General features: G+C 36.9%; 1 protein-coding gene across 2 annotated transcripts in view; it reads left to right on the forward strand.

Annotated features, from left to right (window-relative positions):
- NBEAL1 (neurobeachin like 1) overlaps positions 1 to 26,314 on the forward strand; it is a 181,512-nt gene that overhangs the window by 6,991 nt on the left and 148,207 nt on the right. For both annotated transcript variants that reach the window (XM_046018684.1, XM_046018685.1), the window contains exons 2-3: positions 17,701 to 17,792; positions 22,473 to 22,634. In XM_046018684.1, the coding sequence (XP_045874640.1) occupies positions 17,701 to 17,792; positions 22,473 to 22,634 (254 nt within the window). The remainder of the gene's footprint in view (positions 1 to 17,700; positions 17,793 to 22,472; positions 22,635 to 26,314) is intronic.

Here is a 26,314-nt window from a genome sequence, read left to right on the forward strand (position 1 = left end):
AGAGGATAGAAGAAGAGTTTGTAAAGGGTTTATATAGGAGGAGAACCAGGAGTGAGTAGTTGCCTCAAGTAGAGGACTTTTATAAAAAAGGGACTAGTCAGTACTGTCAAATTCAGTATGACAATAAAGAAAAGCATTATGGAACATATATTGGAATGGATAGTTAAGAGATTATTGTTGGGGTGCCTGGGTGGCACAGTTGGACTCTTGGCTCAGGTAGTGATCTCAGTGCTGTGAGACTGAACCCCGCGTGGGGGCTCTGTGCTCAGCGGGGAGGCTGCTTCCCTTCCTCTCCCTCTACCTCTCTCACCACCTCCCTATGCCTTCTCTCTCTCTCTCTCAAATAAATACTTTTTAAAAAAGAGATTATTACTGGCTTTAGCCAAGTAATTCTAAAACAAGTGGGAAAAAAATGTTAAAAATACAAATCCCCATTTCATTAATTTTTAAATTAAATGTAGCAGGCTTAAAATTACTGCCAAACTGCTGCTTTTAAGGTTTGAAATGTTAATTTTGATTTTTGTACTTCTCTGGCCAAGGGACCTTTATTGCTGTCTGTATCACACTTTGCATGGCACTACTCTAGAATATCTGAAAAGTTTCAGATTGCCAAGAATCCATATGTAATTTGAAGAATGTAGCTCTACAAATTGAAGAGTCCCTGATGTTCGTTGGTAGCAGTGCAAATGTGACCACTGAAATTGAGTACTAGTTACAAGGTAATCCACTTTAATATACTTAAATTGATTTGAAATTAATAGAAATGTGAATACAAACTTTACAAACTTTTATATGAAACTTATGGACCCAGAAATATCTCTAATAATTCCCAGGGTTCTTGGACATGTTTTAGGAAACCTTGATCAGTATTGACACATCGTTACTACCTTACCTTTTCTACAGCTTCCTTTCCCTATTGCAAAATTACTTGGCGGGTTTATTACAAGGGAGTGAAATTTGGGATCAAGAATCTAGTCTACCACCTTCTGATTTCTTGGTTACAGTTATTCATATCTTTCCCATATACAAAATCCGCTTCGTCTCCATTTTAAGAATTCCAGAAGTCTCATCCAATCATGGAATTAGTTGAAACCCAAGATCTTATAATATATATATATGTATGTATAATATAATATGTATTAGGTCTAGTTGTGGTTTTTATTGATACCGAGACCCGTGACCTCAGAAGATATTGTTGGTATCTGGCCCCGATCAACCCAACATACTGTGGTAACTGAAATGGGAATGCCACAATAAAGACTCTTGAAACAACATTCAGAAAGAATGGGAGGCATATAGGAAGCTTTCGTCCACAGCAATTCTGAAAACTGGGCAAATGTGTCCTGGTCTCTCTACTTTCAGAGAAGGAATGTTCCCATGGTTCTGTTCTTGGGTGTAGTTGCACAGGCCACTGTTCTTTATTGCTCTTGGCTCCATATTCTTAGAGGTTCTTTTGGTACATCTGAGGAGGGCAGTGAAGACCATACTTTCTTATGACTGAAGAACTCATCTGGCTTCCTGTGTACAGAAAGTCCCCTATAGAAAATGGGAAGTCCACTTTCTAATTCTTCTGCCTTCACTTATTTTCTCTTGTCTTAGAAACTACATTGTCTAATAACTCCAGCATGATGTTCTGTAGTATTTGAAATAAAAGACATGTTTGTCTTCCCCTTCACTTTAGCGGGGAAAACGTGGTAGTTTCCTGTTAGGTTAGCTTCAGGCTTTGGGACTAAGACCTGTAATGTATAGTTCCTTTAACTCATGGATCAGATTTATGGTAGGTAAATGATAGATGTTTTACTTTATTCATTTTTTCTTAGGTATACATTAGAAATGCATTTCTAATGCAGGTTTGCTACTTTTACAATATATTATAAAACTACTTAGAATAGTTTTATGTGTGTACTTGTTAAGATGTGGATAATTAGACTATTCCTAAATTCCAGAAAAATACTAAAGTTGAAAAAGTTATGAAAAAATCATAACTTACTTTAATCTTTGGTAGTTAGTGGTTGCCATTTTAAATGTTCTCCTTTATTAGAATCATTATGAATTATAGGTAGGTACATTGGAATCAGGCACTGCACTTAATTCTCAGTAGTCCTTCATTTTAAAATAGGTAAAATATAATGCTTATAGATCAAAGTTTATTGCCCTGTAGTATATGAATTTAAGTGTTTGACCTACCTAACTTGCTTTTTCTGTTTATACTTAGAGGTTTTGACAAACTTTTGATTTATTTTATGAAAATGGTATCTATTTTTTCAGAAAATTTTATTCTCGTCATTCAAAATCTACTAAGATGTGGTAGCTATCTGAAATGACTGGCATCTGCCATAACAGTAAATCAGTTCCTTTGATGTCAGAATTCAGACGAGAGTTAGCAACACTCATTTCCTCAGCTTTTACCAAAAAGAATGGAAGTCACCTTATTTCTTTTTCAATAAGGAAAACGGGGAGCTCTGCTCTTAAATATATTTAATATGTACTATACTGTTTTTTTTAAAAACTTTTTTTTTTAATAAAGTGTGTGTGCATGGGCCAGCAGTGGCGGGGGGGGGGGATGGGGAGGAAGAGGGGCAGATCTCTCTCTCTGGCAGATGGAGAGAGAGAGAGAGACTCTAAGCAAGCTCCACACCTAGCACCACGCTCAGCGTGGGGCTCAGTCTCACAACCCTGAGATTGGGACCTGAGCTTAAATCAAGAGACAGACACTTGACTGGTTGAGCTACTATACTGTCTTTTAAAATATTCAAAGTAATGTCTTCTTACCTATATCTAAGGCATATCAACCTTTTCTCTTTCTTTTTTTTTAATTAAATTTTTTTTTGTTTTTAATTAAGAGTAATGTATTATTTGTTTCAGGCGTACAGCTCTGTGATTTATGTCTTACCCAACACCCAGCGTTTACCACAACACATACCCTCCCCAATGTCCCATCACTCGGCCACCCCATCCCCCATCCCTCTCCCCTCTGCAACCCTCAGTTTGTTTCCTAAGATTAAGAGGCTCTTATGGTTTGTCTCCCTTTCTGTTTTCATTTTTTCTTGTCTTCCCCTATGATTCTCTGTTTTGTTTCTTCAATTACAAATATCAGTGAGGTAATATAATTGTCTTTCTCTGATTGACGTGTTTTGCTTACAATAATACCCTCTAGTTCCATTCACCTTGTTGCAAATGGCAAGATTTCATTTTTTGATGGCTGAGTAGTATTCCATTATAGATATATACCACATCCTCTTTATCCATTCATCAGTTGATGGACATCTGGGCTCTTTCCATAGTTTGACTATTGTGGACATTGCTGCTATAAACATTGGGATACAGGTGCCCCTTTAGATCACTACTTTTCTATCTTTGGGGTAAATACCTGGTAGTGCAATTGCAGGGTCATAGGGTAGAGCTATTTTCAACTTTCTGAGGAACCTCCATACTGTTTTCCAGAGTGGCTGCACCAGCTTGTATTCCCACCAACAGTGTAGGAGGGTTCCCCTTTCTCCGCATCCTCGCCAACATCTGTAGTTTCCTGATTTGTTAATTTTAGCCATTCTGACTGGTGTGAGGTGGTATCTCATTGTGGTTTTGATTGTATTTCCCTAATGCCCAGTAATGTTGAGCACTTTTTCATGTGTCTGTTGGCCATTTGGATGTCTTCTTTGCAGAAATATCTGTTCATGTCCTCTGCCCATTTCTTGATTGGATTATTTGTTCTTTGGGTGTTTCAACAGTTTAATTTATGTCTTGTGACTTCAAACTCAGAGTTTTCTGTTCACATTGAACCAAAGCATTAGATTCATACGTCTCTCAAAAAAGTTTACAACAATTTGCCTCTAAAAAGATTCAGTTTTCTTTGATATATTTAATTGTCAGATTATTTTTCATGACATTAAAACATTTGAATAGTAAGAAAGATAAGTACTATTTTTTATTTTTTTTAAGATTTATTTATTTATTTGACAGAGATCACAGGTAGGCAGAGAGGCAGGCAGAGAGAGAGGAAGAAGCAGGCTCCCTGCAGAGCAGAGAGCCTGATGTGGGGCTGGATCCCAGGACCCTGGGACCATGACCTGAGCCGAAGGCAGAGACTTTAACCCACTGAGCCACCCAGGTGCCCCAAGTACTATTTTAATTTATGATATCATTGTGAGGTGAATTTATACTTTTTTATTGAGCAATTTTGACTTAGGATTTTTGTCAAAATATAAAATTTAGGGGCGCCTGGGTGGCTCAGCGGGTTAAAGCCTCTGCCTTTAGCTCAGGTCATGATCCCAGGGTCCTGGGATCGAGCCCCACGTCGGGCTCTCTGCTCGGCGGGAAGCCTGCTTCCTCCTCTCTCTCTCTCTGCCTGCCTCTCTGCCTACTTGTAATCTCTGTCAAATAAATAAATCTTTAAAAAAAAAATATATATATATATATAATTTAAATAAGTTTAAATAAAAATTTCAATTTTCGAGTGAATGAGCTTCCTTTTAGGCATAAAAATATATAAGTTTTCTAATTTAGATTTATGTTCTAAGGAAAGTAGTGATTTATGTTAGAATGAAAATTTTTTAAATTTAAGATACAATTAGTTATAGAAAATACAGACATGCCGAAAATAAAAATTTCATTTTTCAGAGATTTTCAGTTAAAGTACTTTATAGGTGTCTATAAATTATTTACATTTACTACTATGAATCATTAAGATATTAAATTTTAAAAACTTCAACCTGACATGAAACTTCAACTTTAAGCTTTTAAGCTCCAATTAAAAAGTATCAGTGTTATATTTAGTTAATGCATTCACAATGGTAGGCTTTCCTTAAAAGAAATCACTGTAGGTAGGGGTGCCTGATTGGCTCAGTTGTAAGAGTATGCAACTCTTGATCTCAGGGTCTTGAATTTGAGCTCCATGTTGGATATAGAGATTACTAAAAAAAAAATAAATAAACTTAAGAAAACCTTAAAAAAACAAACAAACAGAATTGAGGGACTCCTGAGTGGCTCAGTCCATTAAGCATCTTCCTTTGTCTCAGGTCATGTTCCCATTAGGCTTCTTGCTTACGGGGAGTCTGCTTCTCCCTCTGCCTGCTATTTCCCCCTGCTTGTGTGCTCTCTGTCAAATAAATAAATGAAATCTTAAAAGAAAAAAAAGATTTTATTTTTTATTTTTAATTTTATTTATTTGACGCAAAGAGGCAATGGGAGAGAGAGAAGCAGGCTCTCCACTGAGCAGGGAGCCTGAAGTGGGGCTTGATTCCAGGACACTGGGATCATGACCCAAGTGGAATGCAGATGCTTAAGGACTGAGCCACCCAGGTGCCCCAAATAAATAAAATCTTAAAAAAAAAAAGGACTCACTGTAGTCCAATTCAACTAGTTATTGGGTGCCTGCTGTATACAGATGTTATTTACTGTCATCTTATCCCTTGAATTGTGTATTTTTCTCTTTTAAAAATTTTTAAACTTCATTTTTTTAGAGCAGTTTTAGGTTCATAGCAAAATTGAACAGAAAGTACAGAGAGTTCCTTTGTATCTCCTGTCCTTACATATGTACAGCCTTTCCTGCTATTAGCATCCCGTACCACAGCAGTACATTTGATCACTTGACTGGCTTCCCAAAAACAACCGAGTCAGACATTTCTTTACCTGTCTACCGTGTGTGAAACTCCAAGGTGAACACGAAATTAATGCAGCAAGTCATGTTATACCTAACATTAAAACATTCCAGATGTTGGCTTTTTGAGTCTTGCTAAGTTTAGCCAAATTTTCTGCACTACGTTGATCAAATCTGGAACTTAGTTATCTGAACAACAGGTTTGGTTTTTACCCCCTTAATTTAAGAAATGCATGGACGCCTGGGTGGCTTAGTTGAGCATCTGTTGCAGGTCATAATCCCAGGGTCCTGGGATCCGCCTTGCTCAGTGGGGGGTCTGCTTCTCCCTCTGCTGGCTGCTCCCCTGATTGTTCTTTCTCTCTCTCCCTTTGACAAAGGAGTAAGTACAATCTTTTAAAAAAATTAAATAAATAAAATAAAACTTAAGATATACCTAAAGTAAAATTTGAAATCTTCTCTCTAGGGATTGGTGTATTCTACACCTGTTTTTTAATCTAGACCTCTATTTGAATGTTGCTTTTTCATTTATGTTCAAATGACTTCGAAACCTTTCAAGATGTGACAGACTTTCTTTTCATCAAAATTTTGTCTCTTTTATCATTTAATTGACTGACTTCATCTCCAAATAGTTAGTTTCCCCATTTAGATTGTGGGCTTAGATGTGAGAGTTTAGGGAAGATGAATGAAGTCATCAGTGATTGATTAAAGAGATAGCATTTAGTCAAGGTTTTAAAGAATGAATAGTAGTTTAGTAGCCACAGAATATGTTCTAGGCTCATAGAAATCCTGACCAAAGGTATGAAGGAAAAGTGACCTTTAGTTTAGACTTTACTTTTGGTAATAAATTAGTCTAGGTTGTTAGACCAACCCTTCTGAAAATCATTTACAGTTCTGAATAAAATTAAGAAATATCTTAATGGCATTGAGAAGCTGGCAAGATGATGCTAAGGCATTATGAGGCTATATCTTAGTGAAAACAGAAACTTAGGTAGATGGAGAATGAAGCTACCTTTCCTGGCGAACTTGAACTTCTGTGTTTTCGTGGTCTTGTGGCTGAAAGGAAGAAATCAAAGATAAGGGATTAATCAGAGTGAGAAGTTAATAGATTTTTCCATTATGACCCCCAAAAGAATACACCCATGGGGTAAAGGTCAAGTGGAAACAAACCCACCTCACTCTTTGATCTTCACTTGGGGACTCCAGGAGAAAATGACTTTGTGTTAACAGAGCCAAAAGGTAAAAAGTCCCTCAGAGGATGAGACCACCAGTTGATTCTTTCATAATTTGCAAATCAAATTTGCCTTTCCTTGTAGGGAAAGTCCAAAAGCCCTAGGTCTTGCAGACTAGTTTGCGGCTTGGTAAAAGCACATGCAGTCCTTCTGGAAGAAGAACTTCAGTTCAGATACCAAATATTTTTTCCAGTTGCAACTTAATACTTTAATTCTTGATGTATGAATCAACCATACTAGACCCTCCTTGCCTTGGAATTTCTTTCATCTTTTCCAAGGGATTTGACAGATTCTCTAGTCTTTATTTGCACTGATTGGCATATGGTAGGTAATTCTTTTGCATGTATTTCAGTTTCCTCTATTTGAGGGTATTCGCCATTATCAACTTTGTAAAGCCCTTAGCTGTTGCCTTGCCATAAAACATAAGATTGTGATTATTTCTACAGTAAAGAATAGGTGTGTCACTAATGTCAAATTATACCCTTGTGCTCTGTTTTCATGTCTTTTTTTCGTATACACGAAAACTTCATTTTATTGCATAATCATAGTATAATTTTTTGACCAGCAATTAAATTCAGCATGTAGTAATTTGTGCATGAATCTAGTGAAAGGACAATATGAAACAGCTGTTACCGGGTTTGTACAGGCATTGGCAAATAGGTCTTAATAGCAGCCTCTCTGAGTAAGATGCATTTTGATTTCAAAGATACCAAAATTTTAAAAACAAAACAACTTAGAATCAGAAAAATATGATATAAAAAGTGAACTAGCAGTTTCAAAAAAAGAAATAGAGTATCTAGAAATAGGGGGGAAACCTAATAATGATATATAAAAACCAGTAAATGTGGTTGATAAGAGTTTAGACAGCCAAAGAGAATTAGTTAATTGGAAGGGAGATAAGTCCTTTCTACAGGATAAAGTAGGAGTCAAAGAAATGGAGGATAGGGAAGAAAGGTTAAGAGGTAAGAGGGCTGGTATGAAAAGGCTTAATCCATGTTTAATTGAACTCTGCAGTCAAATGCTCTGCCACTGAGCTATGCCTCCACTTTAATTGGACTCTGAAAAGGAAAAGGAAAGGAAGAATGAAACAAATGTAATATTTGAAGAGATTACAGGTGAGAGCGTTCCAAGATTAATGAAAGTCCACTGAATTTCAAGCAGAATAATTAAAACTAATTCCATATCAAGATACATTGTAGTGAAACTGTAGTGGTTTTGCAGAAAACCAAAAAAAGAAAATCTTAAAAGCTGTTAGAGGGGAAAAAAAAAGATTATCTTCAAAGGGATGACAGATTAATAGCTGATTTTTCAGTAAGAATGACAGAAGGAAAAAGGTTGACATCTTTAATCTATTATTTCTAACCAAATGAAATTTTTCCAAAGAGTAAAGTGAAATAAAGCCATGTTGAGCAAAACAAAACAGTTGAGTTCAACAGGAAGATTTAACAATATTAAATTTGTGTGTACCTCATAGTCTCAAAGCAAGCACGGAGAAATGAACATATGACAATTGTAAAGTTTTTTTTTTTTCTATTTAACTTGCCTTACTAATTAAAAAAAAAGTACTTGATAGAATGAATAGACAAGTCAGTAAAGATACAGAAGACTCAAACAATAGAATTGATAAACTTGATGTTATGGATTTATGTAGAACACTATACCCAACATACATTCCTTTCAAGCACACATTTACAAAAGTGATATAACAGACCATAGAGCAAATTTCAACAAATTTCTAATGATCAAAATAATAGAGTATATTTAACAATGACAATGAAAGAAGATATCAATAGCAGAAAGATTAAAAAAGGAATGTTTGGAAGCCATGAAATACCCTTTTAAATAAACTTTTGATTAAAGAATAAGCAATAAAAATTAGAATTTTGAGGGGCACCTGTGTGGCTCAATCAGGTGTCTGACTCCTGATTTTTGCCTCAGCTAATGATTTCAGGGTTGTGAGATGGAGACCCAAGCCTGCTCTCTTCCTCTCCCTCTGTCCTCCCTCTCTCTAAAATAGGTAAGAATTTTGGGGGACCTGAATGGTACTGTATTTTAGAACTTGATGGGAAGTGGCTACACATTACTTAGGAAAATTTATTGCTTTAATACATCTATTTAGGGGCACCTGGGTGGCTCAGTCTGTTAAGCATCTGCCTTTGGCTCAGGTCATGATCCCAGGGTCCTGGGATTGAGTCCTGCATTGGGCTTCTTACTCAGCAGGGAGCCTGTTTCTCCCTCTGCCTGGTGTTCCCCCTGCTTGTGTTCTCTCTGTCAAATAAATAAAACCTTTAAAAAATATATATGTTTTTAAAAAGGCTAAAAATTAGTGAACTAGATAGACATTTGTGGTCACCAGTCTTTAAGATCCTCACATCCTCTCCTACATTGTACCAGGGTTCTTTTGTGACCATAGAATTTGGCAAAAGTGATGGTGTATCATTTCTGAAATTAGAAAAGACATTCTTGTTTTCATCTCAGTTATTCCTTTTTTTTCTGGGATAATTGACTCGGTGAAGCCAGCTGCTGAGTTGTGTTCAGCCCAGTGGAGAGGCCCATGTTATGAAGAACTGAAGCCTTGCCAGCCACCACATGAGTGAGGCTGAAGGTAGTTCTTCCAGCCCAGTCGAGCTTTGCTATGACTGTAGCCCTGCTTGACATCCTTATTATGATGAAGGCTCATGAGAAATTCTGAGCTGGTTTTAAATTCCTCACCTAAAAAACTGATAAAATATTTGTTGTTTAAACTCCTGAATTTAATTTATTTAATTTGTTATGCAGAAATAGATTATTAATATACCACCCATTTTAAGAAGACAAGGATAAACCCAAAGAAAGTAGAGTGAGGGAAATTATAAGTTTTTTTATGTGAAAATTCTCAAATTTATTGTTTTTCAGTTTTTGCAAGAAATACACATATTTAGAAGGTTGACATGTATTAAGGAGTATATTTAATTTTAATAAGTCATTATATAACATCTTGGGATGAATGGCATGCACTATATGTATATAATCTTAAGAATGGGGAGGTGAGATTAAGAGTATGTTAATAGCAGTTTCTTTTGCAAGTCTCAGTTATTTCTGATTTTAAGGCAGTAACTCCCTTTTTAATTCTTTTTCTTTTTTTTGTTTTAATTTTTTTTCAGTGTTCCAGAATTCATTGTTTATGCATCTCACCCAGTGTTCCATGCAATACGTGCCCTCCTTAACACCCACCATCAGGCTCACCCAACCCTTTACCCCCTTCCCTCCAAAACCCTCAGTTTGTTTCTCGTAGTTCACAGTCTCTCATGGTTTGTCTTCCCCTCCGATTTCACCCAATTTACTTCTCTCCTTCTCCTAGTGTCCTCCGTGTTATTTCTTATGCTCCACAAGTAAGTGAAACCATATGATAATTGACTCTCTTTACTTATTTCACTCAGCATAATCTCCTCCAGGCCTGTCCATGTTGATACAAAAGTTGGGTATTCATCCTTTCTGATGGAGGTGTAATACTCCATTGAATATATGGACCATATCTTCTTAGTCCACTCATCTGTTGAAGGGCATCTTGGTTCTTTCCAGTTTGGCGACTGTGGCCATTGCTGCTGTGAACATTGTGACCCTTCTTTTCACTACATCTGTATCTTTGGGGTAAATACCCAGTAGTGCAATTGCAGGGTCATAGGGTAGCTATATTTTTAATTTCTTAAGGAATGCACCAACTTGCATTCCCCCTAACAGTGTAAGAGGGTTCCCCTTTTTCCACATCTTCTCCAACACTTGTTTTTTACTGTCCTGTTGATTTTGGCCATTCTGACTGGTGTAAGGTGTGGTTTTGATTTGAATCTCCCTGATGGCTAAAGATGATGAACATTTTTCCATGTGTCTGTTAGCCATTTGTATGTCTTCTTTGGAGAAGTGTCTGTTCATGTCTTCTGCCCATTTTTTGACGTGATTATCTGTTTTGTGTGTGTTGAGTTAGAGGAGTTCTTTATAGATCTTGGATGTCAGCCCTTTGTAGTGTCATCTGTGAATATCTTCTCCCATTCTGTGGGTTGCCTCTTTGTTTTGTTGACTGTTTCCTTTGCTGTGCAGAAGCTTTTGATTTTGATTGAGTCCCAAAAGTTCATTTTTGCTTTTGTTTCCTTTGCCTTTGGGGACGTGTCTTGAAAGAAGTTGCTGTGGCTGATGTTGAAGAGGTTACTGCCTATGTTCTCTAGGATTTTGATAGATTCCTGCCTCACGTTGAGGTCTTTTATCCATTTCGAGTTTATCTTTGCATATGCAGTAAGAGAATTCTTCTATACATAGCTGTCCAATTTTCTCAGCACCATTTATTGAAGAGACTGTCTTTTTTCCATTGTATATTTTTCCTCCTTTGTCGAAGATTATTTGACCATAGAGTTGAGGGTCCATATCTGGGCTCTCTACTCTGTTCCACTGGTCTATGTGTCTTGTTTTGTGCCAGTACCATGCTGTTTTGATGATCACAGCTTTATAGTAAAGCTTGAAATCAGGCAAATGTGATGCTCCCTGTTTTGTTTTTCTTTTTCAATATTTCTTTAGCAATTCAGGTTCTCTTCTGGTTCCAAACAAATTTTAGGATTGTTTGTTCCAGCTCTTTGAAAAATGCCGGTGGAATTTTGATCGGGATGGCATTGAAAGTATAGATTGTTCTAGGCAGTATGGACATTTAGCAATGTTTATTCTTCTGATCCATGAACATGGAATGCTCTTCCATCTTTTTCTGTCTTCTTCAATTTCTTTCATGAGTGTTCTGTAGTTCCTCGAGTACAGATCCTTTACCTCTCTTTTTAAGATTTTATATTAAGGACTCTCTACCCCCACTGTGGGGCTTGAACTCACAGCCTCAAGATCAAGAGTTGCGTGTTCTACCAACTGAGCCAGCTAGGCTTCACCTTTTTATTATTTCAGTACTTTTTACAACTGCTTTACTTTGTATGCTGTTGTGCATTTTGTTTGTTTATGCCTCTCTTCTATAGAACAGTGAGCACTTTGAGGATAAGATTATAGGTTTTTTTGTTTGTTTAGGTAAAATTGATTTAAGATTACGTTTTAGTTGTCATCATAACCATGGAGTCTAGTACTGTTGTTTTTTTTTTTTTTTTAAGATTTTATTTATTTATTTGACAAACGGAGATCACAAGTAGGCAGAGAGGCAGGCAGGGCAGGGATGGGGGGAATGCAGGCTCCCTGCTGAATAGGGAGCCTGATGTGGGGCTCAATCCCAGGACCCACTTAGCCACCCACTTAGCTTAACCCACTGAGCCATCCAGGCACCACAAGTCTAGTACTGTTCTTGATTTACATGGTTGGTATGTACTTGCTAAATGTTTTTTTGAGGTAGCTAGATTCTGTCAAGAAAAACTTGAGGACTGACCTGAAAGATGATTTACCCTTAATAATTATATTTCTGTTGAGGGGAGACTTATCTTCTTTTGGTAGGAATTAGAAACTATATTATGAATGTGACTGACTTAAATGAACTTTTATAAATGCAGCTCATATGTAAGTTGGGAACTGCCTAGTATTGGTTGAAATATGTATATGTATTTTAAAAGTTTATAGTTTTAAAACTTGAAGGAATACTACATTCCAAATATTGCATGGAGGAAGCCAGGTGTTCCCCTATTCTTACCTGTAACCTCGCCCCTTAAGAAGTAGATGAAATTGCTTGGATCTCCTAATTCCATTACCTACTAATGCTTTCCAGCAGGGGAGTGGGTGTTAAGAGAAGGTAAAAGCCTTCTGTGCATTAATGTAATTTAAATAATCACATTTGGCTAATAGCTACTGTATTGGACAGTGATTAAACTTCATCCTGTGGTAATGGGGGCCATTGAAGGTATTTGAACAGGAGGGAAGAAATGATTAGGTTCAAATTTAACAAATCCCGTTAGTAGCTGTGTATAGGGAGGAGAAATTAATGCTATAAAGACGAGTAGAGACCTATATAACAGTTTAAATGAAAGACTACTTTAAACAATGGCAGATGATTGAATGAATATTTGAGTGCAGAATCAATAAAGTTGATTTTGTAGTTATTTCATAAGTGCTTATTTTATTACACTGAATCATGAACATCTTGATAGCAGAGTCTGTATCTTAATAATGGTAACTGGCATGTTTTAAATTATTGTTAAATGATGAGCATTGTTGAATGCCTTACGTGTATTATCTTATTTAGTGCTCTCAACACCCTATGAGGTAGGAAATAATACAATAGATGAACGGATTGGAGAAATCGAGTAACCTGGCCAAAGTCACGCAGATAATAAATGCAAAGAGATTTAAAAAGAAAAGAATACAATTAAAATCATTTGGCAAGAGGGATCATGAAATATTTAAATATGTTTGTTGCATAGGGTATTTCTGTTTTATGGGAATTTCCTAATTTTGACATATAGTAGGTTATAAAAATACTATTAATACTTGAGCATATACTCTGTGCGAGGAATTATTCTAAGTCCTTGACATGTATTAGATTATTTAATTTTTATAACATCCCTGTAAGAAAGGTGCTATAATTATATTCATTTTTATAGAGGAAAAAACTGATACAAAAACATAGGATGACCTGTTCAAGAAAGTGGCAAGGCAGGTATTAGAGTCCCTGTAATTTGGCCCCAGTGCTCCTGAGTACATAATACATTTATGTATTATGTATACAAATGGTAAGATAGTATACAAATGGTAAGATAGATCATACTATGGTGTTTCAGTATACCAAACTCTTAACCATGAAAGTGACTAAACTTGAGATTTAATTAATATGGTTTCTGGGTTTGTGGAGATCTTTCTTTTTATGGTTTTTGGCAGTAAAGTGTAGATTCTCTAAGAATTTTATCAGGCTTTGTAGGATGTGACTGTTTTTTGTGTTAAATTGTTTATGGCTTTGAGTTTGCTGACCCCAATAACTCTTTTCCTCTATTTGCTCACTAAAGCTGTGCTCGTATTTCAAAGATAGCATGGTGTGGTAGAAGGAGCACAGATGGATTCATGTATCTTGCATTTTAATCCCAGCACTATGAATTACTGTGTGACTGGACAAGTTACATATTCTAGAACATCCCTTTTCTAACCTACAAAGTGGGAAAATGAAGCCTCTGGATAGCTGTAAGGACTAAATGGAATGATACATATTTGAAAATGCCTGTTGTAGTACTTAGCACATGGCATATGCTCAAAAAACTGTCCCAAACTGCTTTACTTTTAATTAAATGAAACATTTCCACATTTAAGTACCATTTCTTTCAGTATAGTTGTTCAACTTCCTAGGAGAACCTTGTACCTGCCAACCTCTTGGTAACCCTGACCTATAGACTTTGAACCAGATACTGTAGTGTTCCTAAATAAACTATGAGGACAAATGCACTAATTCTTTATGGCGTTATGAGACTGTTTTGTGTCTAACTTTTACAGAGAGATAATCCTCTGCTTTATTAAAAATGATAGGGAGAGGCGCCTGGGTGACTCAGTGGGTTAAAGCCTCTGCCTTCGGCTCAGGTCATGATCCCAGGGTCCTGGGATGGAGCCCCACATCGGGCTCTCTGCTCAGCAGGGAGCCTGCTTCCCTTCCTCCCTCTCTGGCTGCCTCTCTGCCTATCTGTGATCTCTGTCTGTCAAAGAAATAAATAAAATCTTTAAAAAAAAATGATAGGGAGAGCTCCAGCTTATTTGTATTTCTGGATTCCTATTCTGAGTGGATAAATGAACAAATGAATAATGTGCTAGTTGGAAATGAAAATAGCAAGTAATGGAACCCTTGAGAAAACTTCTCACATGAGAAACCTTTTTCTGAAATATTTCCATTTTATTTCTCAGTGATGATGTAGATAGTGGCAATTTACAGTCTGATTTTGGAACAGTATATTAATAGGAAAAGGCAAATACACAAAAGGTCAGCAGTCTCTGTACATTCTGGGAACATTCTTTTAGCAATTCTGATTTGTAGTGTAATGCTTTTATTTTAGGAAATAAATTACTTGAGTTCCCTTTCCAAGTGCAGTGCCTAACCAATAATATTTAATGACTAAGTAAAACTTCTGAGAATTGTTGAAATTGACTGCAGTAAAGAAGAGTTGAGAGGAAGGAAATAAATTCGAGCATCATTTTTAGTGATTTATATTTAAAAAGACATTTCTGAGAAAGCATTTTATTTCAAATAAGCTTTGAGATACGACTTATAGTCTGTGAAATGCACCCATTTGAAGTGTGAAATTGCATGTTTGATACAGGCAAACATTGTGTAACTACTATATAAAGAAAATGGAAAATTCCTGTCACCTAGGAAAGTTTCCTTTCTGTCCCTTTATAGTCAGTCCTCTGAAAGAGAGCCAGTGATCTAATTTCTGTCACCATAGCCTGCTCTAGAACTTTGTATAAATGAAATCATACAGTGTATACACTTTAATGCCTGGCATTTCTTGCTGAGTCATGTTTTTAAAATTTCTGCTTGTCATTGTATCAGCTTTTCATTTAGTGTTATTCCTGAATAGTAATCTACTGTATGAGTATACAATGTTTTCTTTGTCAGTGAACAGGTTGATGGAATTTTGGGTTGTCTCTAACATTTGCCTATTAAAAATAAATCTTCTGTGAGCATTTTTGTACATTTTTGTAGTTCTGTGATTTTCCTTCTCTCATGGAAGGCCCATGTGACATGTCTATGTTTAACGTTAAAAGAAACTACCAAAGGGGTGCCTGGGTCGCTCAGTGGGTTAAACCTCTGCCTTCGGGCTCAGGTCATGATCTCAGGGTCTTGAGATTGAGCCCTGCATCAGGCTCTCTGCTCAGCAGGGAGCCTGCTTCCCCCTCTCTCTCTGCCTTCTTCTCTGCCTACTTGTGATCTCTCTCTGTCAAATAAATAAATAAAATCTTAAAAAAAAAAAAAAAAAAGAGGGGCGCCTGGGTGGCTCAGTGGATTAAGCCGCTGCCTTCGGCTCGGGTCATGATCTCAGGGTCCTGGGATCGAGCCCCGCATCGGGCTCTCTGCTCTGCAGGGAGACTGCTTCCTCCTCTCTCTCTCTGCCTGCCTCTCTGCCTACTTGTGATCTCTCTCTCTGTCAAATAAATAAATAAAATCTTTAAAAAATAAAAATAAATAAAAAAAAAAAAAGAAACTGCTAAACTATTTTCTAAATGATTATACCATTTTATACTCCCACCAGAAGTGTGAGTTCTAGTTGCTCCACATCTTCTCCAATACTTGGAATTACCAGAGTTTTTAGTTTTGGCCATTCTAGTGAGTGTGCAGTGGGTCTTCCATTTGCTTTTTATTTGCTTTTCTCTGGAGAGCTAATGATTTTGAGCATGCTTTCACATCCTGGTCATTCCTGTATCCCCTTTTGTGAGGTGTCTGCCCTTTGTGCATCTTTAAATTGAGTGGTTGTCCTTTTGCTGTTGATTTTTAGGAGTTCTTTATATATTCCTGGTGTAAGTTCTTTGTCAGATATATGTATTAAGAATATTTTCAACTGGTATATGGCATGCCTTAATGGTGTCTTTTGGTGGATAGATGCTTTTTAATTTTGATTAAAACTTACTATTATTTTTTTGATTTGTGATTTTTTTTGTGTGTGCTCCCCAAGAAATCTTTGTCTACCCCAAGGTTGCAAAGGTGTATCTCATAAAAGGTATATTATATCTCCTATATTTTCTTCTAGAAGAGTTTTAATTTTTATGTTTAGGTTAATGATCTATATCTGATTTTTATTCATGTATCTTGTATTTCTTGCTAATTCATTAAACACATATGTATTGAGCACCTGCTCAGTGCCAGGCACTGTTTAGGCACTTGGTATCCATCAGTTAATGAAAAGAAGTTACTTGTGGGGGCGCCTGGGTGGCTCAGTGGGTTAAAGCCTCTGCCTTCCGCTCAGGTCATGATCCCAGGGTCCTGGGATCGAGCCTCAAGTCGGGTTCTCTGCTCAGCAGGGAGCCTGCTTCCCTCTCTCTCTCTCTCTCTGCCTACCTGTGATCTCTCTCTGTCAAATAAATAAATAAAATCTTAAAAAAAAAAAAAAGAAGTTACTTGTGATAAGCGCTTAGAAAGGCCTTACACTTGTGAAGCCTGTATTCTAGGGGAAATGACAGACAATAAATTAGTAACTAAGTAAATGACATGGTATGATAGATGGTGAGAAAGCACTGTGGGGTTGGGGAAAAGAATAGGCTCAGGTAAAGGTTAGTAAGAAGATTTGCAGTTTTAAGAAAGGGTGGTAAAGTAGGCTTTTCCGAGAATGTTGTTTAAGGAATAACTTGAAGAAGGTCAGAGAGTTAGCCATTCATCTATCTGGGGGAAGAGTCTTCTGGGTCAAGAAAACAGCTACTGAAAGGAGTTAAGGTGGGAGTCTGTCTGGCTTGCTCAGTAACAGCCAGGAAGCCAGAGTAGTAGAGGGTAATAGTGGATAAGGTCAGAGAGACAGGGGAGGGCAAATTGTATAGAATCTTATAGGACATTGTTAAGACTGTAGCTCTTCGTGTGAGTGACATGGGAAGCCATTTGAGGGTTCCCTGTACTTAATAGACATTTTATTATTTTTTTAAAGATTTATTTATTTGAGAGCGAGAGAGAGAACATGAGTGGCAGGGAGGGAATCAGGAAGAGGTAGAAGCGAACTCCCCGCTGGGCAGGGAACCTGATGTGGGCCTCCATCCCAGAACCCTGAGATCATGACCTGAGCTGAAGGCAGAGGCTTAACCTGACAGCCACCCCAGGCACCCCGATACTTAACAGACGTTTTAAAATAGCACATACGTTTTCATGAATATAACTTAAGAGATTTCATATTATTGCTTCATATCTGCTTATAGGGATGAAAGCATTTTTTTTTTTTCTGATAGATGTACTTAATCTTGGTTTTATTATTTCAGAAAGATCCAGATTACCTGAAGCTCTGGTTGGACAATTTTGTTTCTAGCTATGAACAGTTCTTAGATGTTGACTTTGAAAAGCTGCCTACCAGGTATGTAGAAACAATTTCTTAACCTTAGATGAGTTTGTTAATTTGAGGCACAAAGACTTCATTGATGACCTGTTAGAAGAATGGCAGTTATGTGACATGCAAAGTGTTCCTGCCTAACCCTGCTCTCATGGCAGACTTTGTTAATTGATTATAGCAGGCTTTCCTGCTAATACGAAACTTGGCTCCTGGAAGTAGAGAGAACTAACTCCTAGCAACTGGGTGTCCTGCACTTCACTTCATTTCTAACACTAACTACCTGGAGTCAGTGGCAGATCCCACAGATTAAGGGCAAAGTCCTCATCAAGACAAGTCCTCGCTTCAGACACCAGTTGCAAGTCTTGGATGCCACCCCTATCTCTGACCAACTGGATACAAATTTGAAAGTTTTCATGACTCAGTAATTAGTTCAGTAATTAGACTCACAGAATTCACTGAAAACACTATACTTAAAATTATGGTTTCATTATAGAGTAAGGTCTTTTTTTTAATTTATTTTTTATTAAAAGATTTTATTTATTTATTTGACAGACAGAGGTCACAGGTTGGCAGAGAGGCAGCCAGAGAGAGAGGAAGGGAAGCAGGCTCCCTGCCAAGCAGAGAGCCCGTCGCGGGGCTTGATCCCAGGACCCTGAGATCATGACCTGAGCCGAAGGCAGAGGCTTTAACCCACTGAGCCACCCAGGCGCCCCATAGAGTAAGGTCTTAAAAAACATCTTGGAGGAGGTGAAGTATTCAGATTTTTCAAAGCTAGATTTAAAAATCATAAAATGGGGAAATTCAAATTTTGTGGAAAAGCGCAAGTGAAAGTATAGATCTTAGCTCCCATTGCTCTGCCTACTGCCATTCTACATTACAGTTCCCATGCCCACTTCCCAGAAAAAGTTTTTATTTTTTCTCAAGCCATCTTGAAGACGTCATAGTTGTTACTCAGGTAAGAGAGGTTAGGTTGGCTGGGGTAAAAAGCTGGAGAAAAAAAGGAGACACTAGACACTTTTAGCCACAAAAGGAATCCATTTATAGAGATACACTGAGATGGAAGGGGAGAAATGGGTGGTGGTCGATGAAGAGAAAGAGTATTTAGAGAATTATAAATCTTCAGGGAAGAAAGTGTTTGCAGTTTGGGGATGGAGGTAGGCAGTAAGAGAGTGGGCTTGTGTGAACTGAGCCCAGAGAATCAGAAGCCAGATCATAAAATGCAGTGCATGCATTGCTAATGGACTTACATTTTTTTTTTAAATATTTTATTTATATGACAGAGAGAAATCACAACTAGGCAGAGATGCAGGCAGAGAGAGAGGAGGAAGCAGGCTCCCTGCTGAGCAGAGAGCCCAATGCGGGGCTCGATCCCAGGACCCTGAGATCATGACCTGAGCCGAAGGCAGCGGCTTTAACCCACTGAGCCACCCAGGCGCCCCTGGACTTACATTTTTTGTAACAGAAGATGCGAGGCTCTACTAAAGAATTTTCTGCATGGGAATGTCATGATGAATTTTGTTTTATAAAACCTCCTAATGCTACCTTATGGTAGCATTAGGAGGTTGAACTGGAAATGTTTGAGACTGAAGGCAAGAAGCACAGTTAAGAAGCAATTTTAATAATTCAGAGAAGAAATCATTAGAGCTTTGGACCAAGACATCGAACTTACGATGTGCTTTAAGGCTCAGAAAGCACTAGTGCTTCATTATTTATAAATACAGTTTCAGAATTCTTCATTAGATGATTTGTAGTAGGTTTATCAAAGTTGAAAACTATTAAATCTTGAACTCAAAACAAGATTACATATTATTGGTTTCTACTCATAGAAGTATTCTTGTGGTTTGTGCTTAGAAGTGCTTTTATTTTAATAATTTGCAGCTCATTTAAAATCATGAGCCTAAGGATTTTATGAAGTCAGGATTTGGGCCTTTGGATACTTGGAATATTGAAATAAAGTCTTCTAAAGTTTGTAAGATGCACTTACTATACATATCTCCTTTCTTGGGAGGTCATATCTAAAAACATTATGTAGACTTACATTGCTACTATATTTAAAATAAGATGAAGAATGCCAGAACATTTCCTTTTTCATGATTTAGCTGGTTTATTCAAAATTTTATTTCATACCTGACAGAAAACTAAACCATGAATTTAGATTTTACTAATAGAAAACTTTTAGTTTTTCAAGTGAATATGATGTACAAGATGTGTAAAAGTAGTCTGTTCACCTTAAAGGTAAGAAACTCACAGATAATCCTCATTTAAATTAAACTGACTTGGTAGAACTTCCAAGTTAGAGAATTCAAAATGCAAGGCAAAGAATGATTTTCCTAGAATTTAAAGCCTTGGAATTTAAGCTGCACTTTTTCCTGTGTTAGATGGAGACAATACTGGGCAGCTGTTTAATATAGACATTTAGTAGCCAAACAGAGGAGTGAAACAGATTTCTGGGGATTGGGAAATTTCAGCAAAAGATGCTTAGAATTTGGGGGTAGTAAAGTCCTAATGATGGGAAAATGCTTCCAAATTTCTTAAATCCTCATCACATTAGGAATATGGCCAAAACTTTCTCAACTTTATCTTTGAGTCACGTTCTAATCAAAGCCCAATTTTATAATGAGTGTTAAGCACAACAATAGATTTCTCTTTTAGGAGCTAATTTTTTTTCTGTCTAGTGAAAAAAATTTTTAAAGATATTATTTATTTATTTGACAGATCACAAGTAGGCAGAGAGGCAGGCAGAGAGAGGGGGAAGCAGGCTCCCTGCTGAGCAGAGAGCCCAATGCGGGGCTCAATTCCAAGACCCTGAGATCAGGACCCTAGCTGAAGGAAGAGGCTTAATCTACTGAGTCACCCAGGTGCCTTGTCTAGTAAACTTTTTTTTAATGCAAAAAAGAATGGGACAATGAAGGAAAAAGGGAAGAAATCCTTTAAGTAACTAGGATTGAATATTGGGAAATCTAATGTTTCTTTCTTGTTGACTTACGATTTTGGAAAAGTGAGTAGGAATAGTTTAGCTTAGTCTTAAAAATCAGTTAAATTTAAATTTAGATATTATTTAGAAGTTACTGTGGTTTTTCTCATCACCTCTTTTTAGCTCTTTAGCACGGAAAAATGTATATATAAAAATGAGAGTTTTTCTTATACCACCTATAAAAGAGAATGAAGGAATCCAAGTTTTAAGTGAAGCGATTCTCAGACGAAAATGAAACGTGTATTTTTGTGACATGGTTATAGAATTCTGCAGCCTTGGTAATGTGCTTTATGATTTCTGTGTAATTGAAGTCATGTGTTTATTTTATAAAGCACTTTATGTTGTGGGATGATTCTGGAAGAGGCTAAAAACATTTCTCATATATAATTATATGACTACTAGTAAGGTGCTTTAAATTTTTCTGTCTACAGTGAATGAAGCTTTAAACTCAGGGTAAAAATAATGGTAAATCTTCATATTAAGTGTTACCTGAAGAAGATACTGTTTACAGTTTGGTTGTCATTTAATCATAGGAGCTCTTCATGGTGCTCCTTTGCAATTAGGTATTTTTCTTAATAGAGATAGGAAAATTAGTATTCAGTGACTTTATGAAAAGATTTATAGGCTTTAGTGATAGTATATTTAAAACATATTACATTTTTATAGTTCTTTACATATTTCATTGTTAAAAATGCACATTGACCTTTTGGTTTCAGAACCCTGTGAAATAGGGCAGATGATATTACAGTTTTATAGATTAGGGCACTTCAGAGATTAAGTACCATACTTTATGGTACAGAGGTGGAACTTGGTACAAAGGTCTTCTCATGTAGATTTTAGGGGAATCTCTCTAAGAGAGAGTAGCCAGTCACATGTGGTCCTGGCTTTGTCCTTAAAGAACCAGATGGTCTTTTTTTTTTTTTTTTAAGATTTTATTTATATTTATTTGACAGAGAGAGAGAGACAGCAAGAGGGGAAACACAAGTAGGGGGAGTGGGAGAGGGGGAGAAGCAGGCTTCCTGCAGAGTAGGGAGCCTGACATGGGGCTCAATCCCAGGACCCTGGTATCATGACTTGAGCGGAAGGCAGATGCTTAACGACTGAGCCCTCCAGGGACCCCCCAGATGGTCTTCTTACCCGGAAACCAGTTGTCATAAAATATTTATATATTACTTTAAAAAAATTTATTAATGTTCATGCTTAGGATTCTCCGTTCACCTTTCTCCTTTCCTTTTGCTGGTTAATTTCTCTCCCTCTTCTGACCACATGGCTTGGGAAGCCTATAGGTAGGTGAATATTGTTTATTTAGTAAAGTAGTTGACAGATATTAAACTAGTTATAGGTACTCCATTTTTATTTGCTAGTCATTGTTCCTTTTAGAAATGGTATACATATATATATATACACACACACACACACATTTTATTTCTAAGTAGAAAGTGAATGTATTCTTAATATTTTCTTTGAAAATAACACAAGTGAAGATATTGAATAGATTCTCTCTCTAACTCTCCCTCTTTTCAGTAAGCCTCTTCTGAAATGAGACTAAGTACTGTGCTCTACTAACCTTCTAAAGGATCACAGTGCTATCTGGTGGTGACTTGTGGAGAAGGCATAGAGCATCTGGAATAAAAGTTTCTTTAGGCTTTGACGTGAAAATGCAAATCCTTTAATGTGTCAAAGATTTGAGTCCTGTACTTAATCACCCTCCTTATTTTTCCCCCTTCTAGGGTAGACGATGTGCCTCCAGGAATATCTCTCCTTCCTGATAATATTCTGCAGGTTTTAAGGATCCAGCTACTACAGTGTGTTCAGAAAATGGCAGATGGGTTAGAGGAACAACAACAAGCTCTGTCAATTTTGCTTGTCAAGTTCTTCATTATTCTTTGCAGGTATCTGGTACAAACAAACTAGTTATATGTTTTTAAAAATTACCAAAATAACAATGCATTTGTTGATTATTAATAATGTTTGTTGTTCATATGGAGCTTTAAAGATGAGTGCACCATTTCTTTTTAAGAGTTTATTATTTTTATTTGAGAGAGAGGGAGAGAAAGAGAGAGGGAGCACAAACAGGGGAAGAGCAGAGGGAGAGGTGAAGCAGGCTCCCTGCTGACAGAGCCCGGCAGAGCTCGGCTCAGGGCTCCATCCCAGGACCCTGAGATTGGGACCTGAGCCAAAGGCAGACGTTTAACCAACGGAGCCATCCAGGCGCCCCTTGAGGGCAACCTTTATGAACGGCTTATGATTTGTTACAATACTAGAAAGCTTTTTATTTGTTTGTTCATTTAATGTTTTACTTCTTTATTTGAAGTATGCTCCGGGCCCAATTTTGGCCTCGAACTCAGGTCCCTGAGATCAAGAGTCTCATGCTCCACCGACTGAGCCAGCCAGGTGCCCTACTAAGAAAGCCTTTTAGGTACCATACTTAGTTATAGAGAGACTCAGCCAAATTTTTTTTTTTTTTTTAAATTACTCTAAAGACAGTGACTGCAGTTTTTACCTATCCAAGATCTGTTGCACCAGTACTGTGTATTATCATTTGTGAAATGTATTTTTCTAATCTTTCATTTTATATTTCACCAAAAAAGTATAATTATTCTATAGCTTATATTTCCAGGTTTATAGACAATTAGGTCTGTGGCACTTAAATTTTGATGTGCATAAGTATCAACTGGGAAGATTAATAGGAATACAGAGCTTGAGCCGTATGGAAATTCTGACTCCAAAGAGCTCAGGCATTCTGGTTTTTCATGAATTCCACATTAACCTACATATGCAAATTTAAGAACTGTTGGGTTAGGGGCATTTTATTCCTCTTTAAAGTCTATCTTGTTTTTGGAAGCCATTTCCTATAATATATGCTATTTGATTTATAAGTATTTTAGAATTAATTAGTAGACAAAGAGGGACTTAAATTACTGTGCATTTATTTACCTTTCACATAATTGCTCATTGTGTTTGATTGTGGGAATCATGGAAAGATTGAGCAATAACTGCTAAAATGTTTTTCCCCTAATTTAGGCTCTCCCAGAACTGTAGACATTTTTTGATTTTGTGCTCTTTATTATCCTTAAAATTCAGAAAAATAATGTAAGAGCTAAAGGGTTGAGGGAAAGAGGGTTTATTTAGGCAATAAAATATGAGTTGGTCAGTTGATTTGTTATATTTTATCCTGTTAACTGCTTAGTACAGTTTTACAGAAATTAGAAATCGATAGATAAATAACTGTCTTAAATCCAGTATGTTTAGGGGCTCCTGGGTGGCTCCATTGGTTCCAGGTGTCTGCTTTCGGCTCAGGTCATGATCCCAGGGTCCTGGGATCGAGCACTGCATCAGGCTCCCTCTTCAGCAGGGAGTCTGCTTCTCCCTCTCCCTCTGCTGATCCCCCACTCGTGCTCTTGCTCTCTCTCTCATTCAAATAAATAGATGAAATCTTTAAAAAATAAATCCACTATGTTCAGCTCGGTTTTTTTTTTTTTAAATTATTTATTTATTTTTCTTAGAAACAGAAAAAGAGAGAGCATAGGTGCCTGCATGCAACTGGGGGGAGGTATAGAGGGGGAGAGAGAGAGAATCCCAAGCAGACTCCACTCAGCACAGAGCCTGATACAGGGCTTGATCTCATGACCTCGAGATCACGACCTGAGCTGAAATCAAGAGTTGGAAGCCCAACTAACTGAGCCACCCAGGCTTCCCTATCTCTTGATCATTATAGGCAAACACTGGAATATTCCAACACATCTTTTGGTTGAATTTTTTTTATTAGGCGATAATCTCTGATGATAAATGTAATGTTTATTTTATTTTAAATTTAATGTTTAATAGCTATCAATCACAGAACGTGTTTCTATTTTCAGAGATCTCATTTTTTTAAAAAAAATTCTTTTAAAAAATTTTAATAAGTTTTATGTTGTGTAGCAGTTTAGTTTTATTTAAAAATTTGGAAAAAGTATAGTTTCTGTATGCTCTTTCTCCTTCCTCCATAGTTCCCCTATTATTAAGATCTTACATTAGGTTGGTACCTTTGTTACAATTGATGAATAGGTATTGATACTTCATTAAAGTCTGTAGAGTACATTAGAGTTTACTGTGTTGTACAGTTCTATGAGTTTTGTCAAATGTGTACTGTCATGTATCCACCATTATAGTATCTTATGGAATAATTTCATCACCCTAAAAATGCCCCATGGTCCATCTATTCATTTCTCTCCTGTCACGCCCAACATTTGACAACCACTGAATTTTTTTTTTATTATACCTATAGTGTTGCTTTTCCCAGAATGTTTCATATAGTATATACCATTTTCAAAGTGACTGCTTTCACTTAGGAAGTAGATTTAAGGTTCTTCCATGTCTTTTTATGTTTTTTTTCTTTAATTTGCTTCTCTTTTTTTCTTTTTTTAATTTGAATTTGCTATTCTTTTTTCTTTCTTTTTTTTTTTAAATTAACATATAATATATTATTAGCCCCAGGGGTACAGGTCTGTGAATTGTCAGGCTTACACACTTCACAGCACTTGCCATAACACATACTCTCTCCAGTGTCCATAACCCAGTCACCCTCTCCATACTCCCCTAGCCCCAGCAACCCTCAGTTTGTTCTGTGAGATCAAGAGTCTCTTATGATTTGTCTCCCTCCTGATCCCATTTTGTTTCAATTTTTCCTTCCCTATCCCCAAAACCCCCCATGCTGCCTCTCAAATTGCTCATATCAGAGAGATCATATGATAATTGTCTTTCTCTGATTGACTTATTTTGCTCAGCATAATACCCTCTAGTTCCATCTATGTCATTGCAAATGGCAAGATTTCATTTCTTTTGATGGCTGCATAGTATTCCATTTTGTGTGTGTGTGTGTGTGTGTATATATATACACACACACACACACACACAATGTGTGTATATATATATATATATATACACACACCACATCTTTTATCCATTCATCTGTTGATGGACATCTAGGTTCTTTCCATACTTTGGCTATTATGGACATTGCTGCCTTAAACATTTGTGTGCACATGCCCCTTCAGATATCTACATTTGTATCTTTAGGGTAAATACCTAGTAGTGCAATTGCTGGGTCATAGGGTAGCTCTATTTTCAACTTTTTGAGGTACCTTCACACTGTTTTCCAGAGTGGTTGCACCAGCTTGCATTCCCACCAACAGAGTAGGAGGGGTCCCCTTTCTCCGCATCCTCGCCAGCATCTGTCATTCCCTGACTTGTTAATTTTAGCCATTCTGACTGCTGTGAGGTGGTATCTCATTGTGGTTTTGATTTGTATTTCCCTGATGCCAAGTGATGTGGAGCATTTTTTCATGTGTCTCTTGGCCATCTGGATGTCTTTGCAAAAATGTCTGTTCATGTCCTCTGCCCATTTCTTGATTGGATTATTTGTTCTTTGGGTGTTGAGTTTGATAACTTCTCTATAGATTTTGGATACTAGTCCTTTATCTGATACGTTGTTTGTGAATATCCTCTCCCATTCTGTCAGTTGTCTTTTGGTTTTGTTGACTACTTTGCTGTGCAAAAGCTTTTGATCTTGATGAAGTCCCAATAGTTCATT

The sequence above is a fragment of the Meles meles genome, chromosome 9, assembly GCF_922984935.1.
Source record: "Meles meles chromosome 9, mMelMel3.1 paternal haplotype, whole genome shotgun sequence".
In the NCBI taxonomy this organism is placed as follows: domain Eukaryota; kingdom Metazoa; phylum Chordata; class Mammalia; order Carnivora; family Mustelidae; genus Meles; species Meles meles.